General features: G+C 38.6%; 1 protein-coding gene across 5 annotated transcripts in view; it reads right to left on the bottom strand.

The window, feature by feature from the left end:
- The window catches only part of macrod2 (mono-ADP ribosylhydrolase 2), a 549845-nt gene that overhangs the window by 43027 nt on the left and 494361 nt on the right, over positions 1 to 12457 (bottom strand). For all 5 annotated transcript variants that reach the window (XM_053233012.1, XM_034302907.2, XM_034302906.2 and 2 more), the window contains exon 10: positions 4456 to 4500. In XM_053233012.1, coding sequence (XP_053088987.1) covers positions 4456 to 4500 — 45 coding nt within the window. The remainder of the gene's footprint in view (positions 1 to 4455; positions 4501 to 12457) is intronic.

Genomic DNA, 12457 nt, shown 5'->3' with positions numbered 1-12457 from the left:
TAAGCAGAGCGTATAGCCCTATACACCTCAGAATTCATCTTGCTACTTCTGTCAGCAGTCACATCATCAATAAACACCAGTGAGCCTGTTCCATTGGCAGCCATACATGCCCATGCCATAACACTTCCTCCACCATGCTGTTCCTTTCTTTTGCCATACGTTTCTCTTCCCATCATTCTGGTACAAGTTAATCTTGGTTTCAACAGTCCAAAGAATCTTATTCCAGAACATGGGAGGCTTTTTTAGATGTTTTCTGGCAAAGTCTAATCTGGCTTTCCTGTTCTTGAATGTTACCAGTGGTTTGCACCTTGTTGTAAACCCTATGTATTTACATTCATGAAGGCGTCTCTCGAATGTAGATTTTGACAATGATACGCCTACCTTCTCCAGAGTATTCTTGACTTCTGTTGATGTTGTGAAGGGGTTTTTCTTCACCAAGGAAAGGATTCTGCGATCATCCACTTTAGTTGTCTTCCGTGGTCTTCCAGGCCTTTCGATGTTGTTGAGCTCACCAGTGCTTTCTTTCTTTTCAAGAATGTACCCAACTGTTGATTTGGCCACACCTAAGGTTTTTGCTATCTCTGTTGTAGATTTATGTTGTTTTTTCAGCCTAATGATGGCCTCCTTCACTTGCATTGAGATCTCCTTGGACTTCATATTGGTAGCTCCAGTCGAACAGCTGCCAAATGCCAACTCAATACCTGATATCAACTCCTGACCTTTCATCTGCTTCATTTGTCTTGAAGTAACGAGGGAATGGACCGCACCTGGTCAATTAACTTCTTGTCAGTCAATTGTCCAAATCCATTGTGGTGGTGTATAAAGGCAAAATCACAAAAACTCTGTCATTGTCCAAATACTTCCCGACCTGACTGATTATGTATTTATATTTATATATTTCTAAGTTGTTTATGTTGAAGTTTTCTGTAACGTGTTTATTTAGCATTTTTTGTAAGGAGTCTCCAGCATCAGTATTACTATCAACAAGTGAGAGAAAAAAAGAGAGGCCAGTGATGGAACAACTGCTTACAGCTGCTATAATGTTAGCAATATTAGACCCTAACTTGTTTTTCGGGTGTTCCACAAAATTAAATGTAACTGCAAATGGTTAAAAAGTCTGATGTGTATTACTTCAATAAATACAACTGGTTATAGCTGTTATAAGAATGGACGTTCCACAACATTAAATGTAACTTTAAATGGTTAAAAAGTATGACATCTTTATCTTTATTTCTAAACAAAATTTTCTAATCATGAGCAAACTACTGTGGTTTTAAAGGGATAAAACACTTATGGATGTGCCGTTATAGGAAAATAGTGAACTTTGGGGTCATAACAGTAACGTCGCTTTGTGTCAGGCCTCATCACACCACCCTGTCATTGTTTATTTTCCTATAACCGCACACCCCCAAGAGTTTTATTCCTTACTTATTAACACACTTCTTATTATGTTTAATGTGTTATTTCACACAGTCAAGAAACATTCAATTTCCCTACTGGCCTATCAGTAATATTCCCCAAGGAGACCGAGCTGTGATTTAACAGAGCTCTTACAGCTAGAGGTGGTGTAAAGAACTGTTAGGTGGAATCTTTTGGTGCAGAGAGATTACTTAATATGATGCTGGGAGGCCTGATAAATTAAAAATTATTACACAAATAACAATGTTGGCTTACATGATTAGATTTGTAAATCACGTTTAATGTCTGTATTTGAAAATAAAGTATGGCTTTTATGGGTGCGGTAGCCTTCTGGCTGCTTTAAAGTATTGGCGCTGTCCACTTGTCTCTTAGTTGATGTAAGTTTATGCTGGTTATTAAAATAGGGTTCTACAGTAGAGGAAATTTCCCTAAAGAATTTCCCTACACCATTGACTCTGTAACATTAATGGAGAAAAAATCCTCCTCCAGCTTTTCTTACTTGTAGACAAATGAATAGGGTGTCATGCTAACTGCCTACCAGCACCCTCCGGTGTCCAAATCTAATTAACTTTGGTCCGTCTTATTGGGAAAGATAGTAATTGTTTCAGCAGTATGCCAGCAAAGAAGCTGAAAGTGCAGAATTTTAAGGCAAATTTAGAGATTAGCCTTAAGAAACCCTGCACTCACCTTACACTCATTTGCCCCTGAGCGGTGCTGGGAAGAAGAATGTGCCGGGGATGATTGGAATTGACTTATACCCAGGACCTGCTGATTATACACAAGGTCTCAACTGATGAGAGAAACACATCTTATTGACTTTTTTAGTCTTTTACAATTAAGAAATCAACTTAAATTTCTATGCAACTTTTCACAAGTTGCACTTAATTATGATCCAAGCTATGATATTAAATCAGTTAAAAACCTGAAAAATCAGATTTGCGTCTTTTGTTCCTATTATGAATCACCAAGCGCAAGATGTCAATTTCCACAAGTCATCTATAATAGACAAGATCAAGCTGGGAAACATCCAAATATTATGGTTTAGGCTTAACTGAAACTTTAGTGGCTGTGTCCTGAATGATGCCTGATTTAAGGTTATAAAAAAAATAAAATAAAAAAACCTGCACAACAAAAGAAAAAAGAGAAATAGAATAGAAGGTGAAAGAAAAAAAGAGTTAAAAGAGCCTGAATTCCATGTGAGAATGGCAGCCATTTGTGCTCTTGAACTGGATCCAGAAAGTCTGGCTAACTGCGGCACTGCTAAAGGCCAGGGCTTGGCTGACAATCAGACGTTTACAAAATGAAACAGAGGCTAAGCTGGGTGCAAGTGGGTATGTGTGGGTTTGTGTGTGTCTTTGTAATCGGGAGTTGTACGGAGCCTACAGTGGTAGTGGTATCAAGAGAGAAACCTGATAAATATCAATTAGACAGTTATTATGTGGTCTTTAAAATTTGCAATTGCAACCAAATCTCAGAAGTAAAGAAATGGCACTACTCCTAAACCTAACTTAAGGATTTCAATTCATCGTAGATCTCCTATAAGCTTCCCATTTCACAAAATGCTGGCATTGAAACACACATGGCAATCATTGGAATGGGTCAAGTGCGGCAGAAGGGAAGATGATTACACTTAGTGACCGTGCAAAGACTTCCTCAAATAACCAATAAGACATGACTGCACTCTGCTTTCATGCCAAAATGTTGAATATTAGTGCACTTTGGCATATCACCTTTTAAACAGCACCCACTAAGTGTCCTTCCTACTTACCTCTGTCTTTAATTCATCTCACTTTAGTAAAAATAACAGTCACTGACAGATTTCCCTCATGGAAATACATACTATGTAGAGATGAATGTTGCTGGTATGTCACATGGCTTTAATTTTATCATTCAAAATCCATGAATTTTCCAATATGGAGTGTGTTTTAAGGTTCAACTGCAAAATGCGGTGCTACTAGGTCACATTCAGAACAAGATTTGGGGGTCAAAGCGCTGAGCAATGTGTGTTTCTAATACAGTGGATTGTGTATGTATTCACCCCCTTGAACTACAAAATTTGGAAAAGTTCGAGGGTGAATACTTATGCAAGGCAGAGTATGTATTGATATTTGTGGATTGGGAGTGTAACACAATGCTGCTATTTTTATCTTTGCTTGTTTGTGCTCTCAATATTCGTATCTGTATCTAAACCTGAAGTGGGTGTGGCCTGAACAATTGGGGGGGGGGGGCACTGGGGGACTCAGGTAGAAATGGCCTATGAATTCTGGCTGTGACAGTTTCTCAACCTCAGCTACATCACTCAATTTCACAATTGGCTCATAATCTCAACTAGAGATAAGACTGTCCTTTTAATCTTGTTGACGCAGTTATAATTTTTGTATGTACCTGCCTGCAATATTTTCTAACAAATTTAGATGGTTCTATTTCCCAAAATATAAACAAACTAGTAGCCTAATTTAAACCACCTTGACCCTAACCAGGCAGTTCCTAAGGATGAATGAATGGTGTAAATGAATCACATGATTGTGTGTTCATCGTGATCAATTTTTAGTGATCAAACTGGGCTGAATCTCTTGTGTGTTGAAGAGTAAAGATGGCATGGATCTCGGAAAGGCTGGCTGTTTGAGTTGGAAGGTGTGCTTGTTTAAAATGATGACATTCTCATGCAGAGAAATCACACAGCAAATGACTTTCCAAACTAGTAACACTCAACCCCACTGACTTTTGCACAAAGTGCTGTGAGAGGCTGATCAGCTTTTGGTCAAACCCTTCTGTCCTAAACCTAAGAACATCTCCTGTTCATGTCACATCTCAATTACCAAAATCCAGCACAAAGCTCTGCAATCTCAGCACACATGCAGCCAAAAATCCATTCCAGAGATCAGTGAAGAAAATGCAGACTCTCCATTTATTGTTTATTGGTAATCGTGCAGCTGGCATAATGAACCAAAGACAATATAATTCCTAAAATGTACTAGCATAGCATGTGGGATGTTTGGCTGTGTAATTTCCCATGTAAAGAGCGCTATCACTCACCATCCTCCGTGTGGGCCACATTCCCCTCCTCACATTCTTCGTTATCTGTCAGCGAGAGAAAGACAGGGAGAGAGAAAGAATGAGCATGACTGGTTTGATAAGAATGGTATTGCAGTAAAAGTGTATTTGTTTTGCACTGATACTGTGCAGGCAGTGAATATCATGATAATATATTCACAGTGAGAGAAGTGAATCATGTGATTTATGTTAAACCAAGACAGTATATTAAAATTTATTGTATACAGTCAAAATATATATCACAGATTCCAGACCTACAGTATGTCTTAGTTTTAGAATTTTTTTAATGCATTTGTTGTTTAATTGGTAGATTTCTTTTCATCTGGAATGCAGTGAATGTTTATGGCTTGCAATGAAGCTGTTAATGCAAATTTAATCTGACTTTTTTTGTTTTGCGATCTCCAAAAGTACTTGGTCTCATACTTGTAAATATTTGCTCGACTCAACTCGTATGAAAAGTTATGAGGGTTAGAGTTAGGATTTCTTCCTTCTCTGTGGACCTAATTTATATGCAATCGGAAAAAAGGTCAACAGCCTTGCTTACTTGAATTCATTAATTTTTTACACATTAAATTAGGCTCCTGTATTAAGCATGTGGTGCTAAATGACTGTACTATGAAATATATAACTGTTTATTATCTGTCTATTAATCTATCTTCTCTTATTTTCTCTTTTCTAAATCACCAAAGCTGCTCAGACTATTTGCACCTCAAACTACATGGAGTAATAATCTGTTACTTTTTAAATTCATAACAGGGTCGAAGTCTTATCCCTATGGCCATTTCTCATCTTTCTATCTTCTGTTTGTTACAGTGTAGGGTTTAAATCTTGTGTGTGCAGAAGCTTGACATGCAATGTAATGTAATTGTTTTTTCTTTTCTTTTTTTTTTTTGAATTAAACTACTAAAATGTCCCTGACTATGTAGCAAACCCTTAAAAAAATAAAAAAGCTGGTCCTGATAAAGTAAAGAGTTTTTTATATGCTACTATGCTTTAAAAAATGCGTAAAAAATGCATAAAAGCATTTCTTTATGGTTACCGAGGCTGAGGTTAGAGTTAGGTCTAGGATTCAATGCAGAAAATTCTTGTTACATATAGGTAAACACATACATACAATACATATGAATAATACTGTATGTGTTTGATTTTATGTATTAGTTGGGACCAAATGTCCCCACAAGGACAGGAATATGTGACAGTTTTGACATTCTGGACTGATCCTCACAAGGAAAACTACTTTCTAACTAGAGTTAGATTTGGGTATAGCATTAATTAGCTGCATTAATAATTATGTGAAGGGAAGGTCCTCGCAAGGCTAGTTAGAAAAATGTGCATATGTGTGTTTCTCCAGCATTAAAGTCTACAGCTGAGCAGAGCTGCTCTTCTGTCACATGTAGACCTTAAAGGCGCATAGACACAGGCGCGCGCACACACACACAGCCCCGCAGATAAAACTCAAGTTTGATTAAACACTCATGTCATGTGTTCTAGGGAGTCTGTGTGCGTTTGTGAGCCCTCTGGCTAAAGCGGACAGACTTCTGCTTGAGTCCAACACTGCCGAAAAAGTATAATGTGCTCTTTCTTTGAACTTTTTTCTTTCAGAATAAGAAAGAACAAGGCAGAAAAAAACCCTGCATTCACAGCCATAACATCTGAGTACAACAGGCAGAAAAATTTAGTTTCATAACCATCATGGCAGTGGTGATGATTTCAAACTAGCAGTGAAACAGGGATTGGCACGTTATATATAAATCCAGTGTAAATATTAGTGCTTTCAATCTCTTATAAGTTTCTGTAGCCTGACAGCAGCTGGCACACTTGCATCTGTTGCTCCTTGTGTTTTTCCAAGATGGTTAAAATGCAATAATTGGTCATACTGGAACGCATCATACTACAAGCTATAAAATAAAAAAATAGATCTATTAACATACATAAAAATTGTTTTGCATGTTAAATTGAAACTCAATCAAGTTGCTTCATGTAAAACAGACTGCAGTGTTTATGCCTCCATCAACTGCCTCTTCCTCTTTCCTGAAAATAAACAGTAGCACAGATGTATTGTAAAGAAAAAAACAGCTAGTTTTCATTAAGTACTAATCCCAGCAAACAGCCTTCTTCACGTCCCTCTGTCAGGTTTGTCTCACTCACACACACACACACACACACACACCCCTTTAGGGACCAGATTGTGTTCTGGAACTCTTTCGATTTGCCTGTGTCCAAGTCCATTTTAATCAGTTACACAGCCTCCCAAACCAATCAGCTCCTGCAATCAATCAATTACACCACTAGTTTGTGATGAAAAACAGAATCACCTTCCAAACAAATTAAAAAGTCTCATTTGACAAAACAGAAAGTCTAACCTGGGCCTAACCTGTTTTGAGGATGTGCAAGCTGAAGTAGATACTGAAGTGTGATATTGCTCTGGTTAACCCTAATATCTTGTTCTCTACTTGGCAATGAATTTCCCATTGTCCAGACAGGCCATTGCTTTAAAATTTATAGCAGAACTATTTTAACTTTTGTTTTCTACTACTTGCATTTTGTTTTGTATTAGCATATATTTTTTAGAAATATTTACAAAAATATCTGGATGATTCTGATCTTGCGTAATATTGGCTTGAGTGAGAAGCGCTATAAAGTCCAGCGTCCCTAGCTGAAGGTTTGATGTAGCCACAATGTCAAGGTGAAATTTATGAGTAACTTTCCCATGTACATGTTGACGCAACTTTTGGGCTTAAGACGCAGACTCTGAATATGTCCCTATGGGAATAGAATTTATATCAGCTTTTGGTACAAGAAGTAGGTTTAAAATTCCCACTGCACCAAAGACACAAACGAAAGGAAAGGCGCTAAAGAGAAACAAGAAATACAGTGACAGTTCTGCCGTGAATATGTTAGATCTGTAAAGCGCAGTACAAATAAGCTGCAGGTCTTTCTGACTCATTGGTTCCTGCAGGGATGATGATGAGGTACAAGAACTGGGCTTTTCAGGACTTTTATATCTTCACAGGTTTTATGACAGGCACTGTCTCTAGCACCAGTGGTGCTAAATTGGTCCTATTATGTTTCTCTCTTACAATGCGAGGTGATGTTTCAGATTTACCATCTCAAAGATAATTTCAAATGCCACACCCCCTGTTGTGCATATCTAACCATGGAGAAAAAGGCAACTGAAGACAAAAGGGAAAAAAATTGGCTTAGCGCCAAACAAATTAGCACTACACTACATTATATCAGCAAATAGAGTCCTTAATGTCAAAAAAAGTATTATCCCACTGTTAGTACACATTTAAAATACTGTCAATCATAGCTAAACATGTACCAAGGCAAAGTACAAGAATTTTTTTTTTTTTTTTTTAAAGAAACCCAGAAGGAAACTTGATTTCATACATACTCAGTTTCCGGGTTTCGGAAACTGAGAACAACACCTTTCTTTTGGGCAGTGGTGGCTCAACGGGAAAGGCTCTGCGCTACTGATCAGAAGGGTGAGGATTCAAGCCCCAGCAATGCCAAGCTGCCACTGTTGGGCCCTTGAACAAGGCCCTTAACCCTGTCTGCTCCAGGGGAGCTGTATAATGGCTGACGCTGTGCTCTAGCTGGGATATGCTAGCTGGGATATGCTAGCTGGGATATGCGAAAAAAGAATTTCACTGTGCTGTAATGAATATGTGACAAGGCTTCTTCTTTTTCTTCTTCTTCTAGTTCTTTGCACATAATGGACATGCTCTGAGGCATGCAAAATGGCGCATGCAGTGACGCTCCAAAACAGTCCCGTGGTGTTTCTGATGATGTTAACCTGCCATGTGCCATTCAATATTCATTCTCCAAGGAAAGTGACAGCAAGGCGTGCTCAGCTTTCATTTTCACCCCTTTTGGCAGTCTACGACCCCCTGTTGTACTGCAGCAGACAGCGTGTACACACGCGCTAACAGCTGGCTTTACAAATTACAGCCTTTCTCCAGTGCAAACACTAGTGCAGGAAGGCTACTATTAAATCTAGCGGGTGGTTTCCCTATTATGTGCAAATAGAACATGGGAATGCCTAGCAAATATAGAAAAGGCTGCTGGAGGGGGTAGTGAGTTATGAGAGAGAGCGAGAGAGAACTGCATGAATGAACAAGAGCAGTGTTGCGCATAGACTTCATATCTAATTGCATAGCATGGATAACTTTAGAAAAAGGCAAGACCCAATTTATGGACAGTGTGCAATAAGGCGTATCGACAGCGATCCGTTCCAATTTCAGAGAAAAAAAAGAACTGGGACTTTAACTCAAACATGACACACATTGGGTTTCATTTACAATTTTCCATTGAATGAATTCTCATTTCTCCTTCTCTGAGAAGGAGAGATAATGATTACTTTCACTAGATCCCTCAATTTTACCTGAAACACTATCTACTTTAACATCATAAGCCAGCTGAGTTATTTGACAGACAGCTCCTTGCATTTTAAACAATCTACATTATATTATTTTCAGGTAGTTTTGTCTTTTTCTGGAGTGTGTATAAAAATATCAAATGATTCAATTCCTCATATTTTTAATACATTGTCTGTTTTTCTGCCTCTTTAACTCACAGCCTGCTTTCACAGAAACCATCCACTAGTCACTAATACTGATAAGCAGACCCAGGATGTTTATCAACATTCATTATACCACAGTACTGTTGAATTCTCAAATCTGATTGGTCGGGTGTTGATTGATTTTCTATAACTGCAGTTTTGACAGTAGTTCCGGCTGTAATTCAAATCACAGGTTTATTTTAAAGCGCTTGTTCTTTTCCAGTGACGGCTCATTCACTTGTATGGTAAACTGTGGAATAAAAGGGATAATTAATGCATCAGAATTAAGAATCATGTCAAAATGTGCCTTTTCTGAAGTTGCTGTGGAACAGGCAACCTAAATTCTGTTCATCTGAGCCTCAAGTTCTGATTTATATCTTTAAAAAAATGGTTTCCTTAAGGGTTCATGGGATAGTTAATGGTTCTAGCTTTCTAAAGAGATAAACTACAGAACTAAAGAGTATATTTGGATTTTAGTGCCAGAACTAAATCTCTCTAACTACTGTACCTAAGAGAAATAAACATTTTATTTAAACGTAAAGGTGAGCATTAAATATTTTATATAACTTTTTACATTTGACAGGTCCATGACCCACACTTTTTCACTTCCAGGAAAAACAGGAAATAATGAATTGATCCGAAGGATGATTGTGTAAGACTTGTTAAACAGACAGAGACAAAACAAGAAGGAGACAGATATAACAGGAGGCTGAGATACAAGAGCTAAAGTGACAGTGACAGTTCTGCCGAACTAAACGTGAATATCTGAACAGAATATGACAGGCCTTTAAGGCACGGTACAAATAAGCTGCAGTTCTTTTCTGGCTCCTTGGTTCCTGCAGGGATGATGAAGTGCAGGGATCGGGCTTTTCAAGGGCTTTATATTTTCACAGGTTTTTATGACAGGAACACTAGTGGTGCTAAATTGGTCTTATTATGTGTCTCTCCCACAACCTGAGGTGTGTTCTGAGGTGATATTTCACATATCCATGTTAATAAAGCTATCCCTGCTTTGATCAATATCTTATCACTTTCTTCAGTCAATATCTTACATGCTATTAGGGACCAAAGTTCTAATGAACCACTGTTGATGCCACTTACACTGGATAAGTATGCTTCATGTCAGATGATAACCAGGTATTTGGGCCATTTCTGCCTAGCTAGTACTCTTGACTTTCAAAATGTGTGACATAATGGCAGTAATAAAGACTCTGATGCCAGTTATGAGGTGTGCAGTCTAAAGGCTTTAACAGAGCAAAGACTACTGGTTTCATATAGAACACACTAACAGTGGGTGAAAGGAGAGAATTTGTCAGAGCATGAAGATGAACACAGTTTTATGATCTTCACAGAGCAGATGAATCTCATTAAGCACACAGGGGTCGCAATTAACATCAGTGACCCTGCCGCTGCCACAGCGTCATTTACCCTGAAATGAGCTCTACCCCTTTTTAATCTCCCAAACCTTTCACCTTTACCACCTGCCATATTAATAACAATGCTACTTGCTATGCTAGCACACCTGCATTTCATTTACATAATGCTTTGTACAACAGACACTGTCATAAAGTCCACTGACTTAAAGACATCTGCAAAACTACATTTGGACTAGAGATGTACGTGAATACGAATACATTATTTGGGGTGAACAGATAATGTTTTCTAAACTGATTCAAATACAGATACAAACAGAAGGCACACTTTTGTTTAAAAAGAAAGCTTGCCAGAAAAATTCACAGAGAATCTGTTTGAAAAATGAGGAAGCAAGAAAAAAGTCGCATGAGTGGTAGGTTATTACTTTCATGCAGACACGATCAAGTGGTCAGATTTGAAGTGGGACCAACAGAGACCATGTGCTTTAGAATGAAAGTACAGCATTTATACATTCATTCTTAGGAACTGTGCGGTCAAGGTTGCATTGGTTTAAATTAAGCTACCAGTGTGTTTATAATTTGGGAAAAAGAACCAACTAAATTCATTAGAGAGCATCAGTCAGGTACAACCCCCCTCCAAAAAACCTGTGGTGGAATTTAAAAAAAAAAAAAGAACAGAAAAGAAACTGTACAGTGCATATCTTTAGTTGAGACAGGTTATGAACTGAGGTAGCTGAGGTTGAGGAACTGTGACAGCCAGAATTCACAGACTGACAGCTGACATTTCTACATCGGGGTTTTTTCGTCCAAACAAAACAAACAAGTAAACAAACAACCTCCCTCTATTTTTAAATTAGACAAAAGAAATTCAAGAAAAGAGCACAATTTGACTTAATTTGACTTGGCTTGGAAAATGACAGTCCAAAATTAGAAGTGCCTTTCCTGAGCATGACCATGTTAAAGGCTGTTTTTATGCACAAGCCCATTTGTGCTGGCAGTGTGCTCATTCTAGCTAGCATAATCTTGGAGAGTGATTATAGAGAGGAAAAACAGCCACGCCATCTCATCTCCCAGAGCTAACGCAAAGAGACGGGCCGAGTGTGCAGGAGGTAGCCCAATATAATCACAGACTCTCCAGTGGCTGCCATCTTTCAGCGGGGCCTCAGGGAAAGACGGGGATAGTGTGTGTGTGTGTGTGTGTGTGTGTGTGTGAGAGAACACTGGAGTGAATAATATAATCCTCCTGGTACCCCTGTTTGAGAAGTTCTCCACAGGGCCTCATCATCGAATAGCACATACTCTAGACTCTGTGACAGGGATGCTAAGGAAGGGCTAACAGGTCTACCAAGCATTCTTTACTGAAATAATATGGCTGTTTATCATCTAGGGAAGCAAAGGGATAGCAAGAAAAAGGGCTAGGCTCCTTTGAGAGCTGTGCCCTTTCCATGGTACATGACTGCAAAATGGGAAATGACTTGTGGTAACCAGATGATGTTTTGTCTCAAGAGATGCACCAGGGTCCATGGTGACACAGGAAAAGAGGTAGAATGAGAGCGAGAACAAAGCTAAAGACAGACCAGAGAGGAGTCTAGTCTGTGAGCATCACATACCACTTCAGCACTAGAGACAGCCCGACTCTGATTACCGAATGAGAACCAGACTTTTAGAGGTGTGAGACGCTATGATTCACTGACAAGGTGTGGCTCTGCCTCAAATATATCAGAGGTCTTTTCCCAGTTTTGGATGACTGTAGGTGATGATAGAATCAGAGCCCCTTTGTATGAGAAACTTCAGCCTAGAGTCAACCGAGTCAACTTCAGAGAGTGAGTCACCATAAAATATTAGCTGCCATAATGATCACTCATCGACTATCCCACACCTGCTCACCTTGTGGGTGAAGGTGTTTCTAGAGATTTTCAAACTGCAAAGACCAATGTGATATTTTCTTAATTTAATAGTGCTGTTAAATCAGTCTTTAGCACATCATTTGGAAAAACCATCAACAACATTTTTACAACCACAATAAAATATTCTGCAAGTTCAGCTT

Source organism: Pangasianodon hypophthalmus, chromosome 3, assembly GCF_027358585.1.
Source record: "Pangasianodon hypophthalmus isolate fPanHyp1 chromosome 3, fPanHyp1.pri, whole genome shotgun sequence".
Lineage (NCBI taxonomy): Eukaryota > Metazoa > Chordata > Actinopteri > Siluriformes > Pangasiidae > Pangasianodon > Pangasianodon hypophthalmus.
The sequence above is the reverse complement of the archived record's forward strand: the minus strand, read 5'-3'. Positions and strand labels throughout refer to the sequence as shown.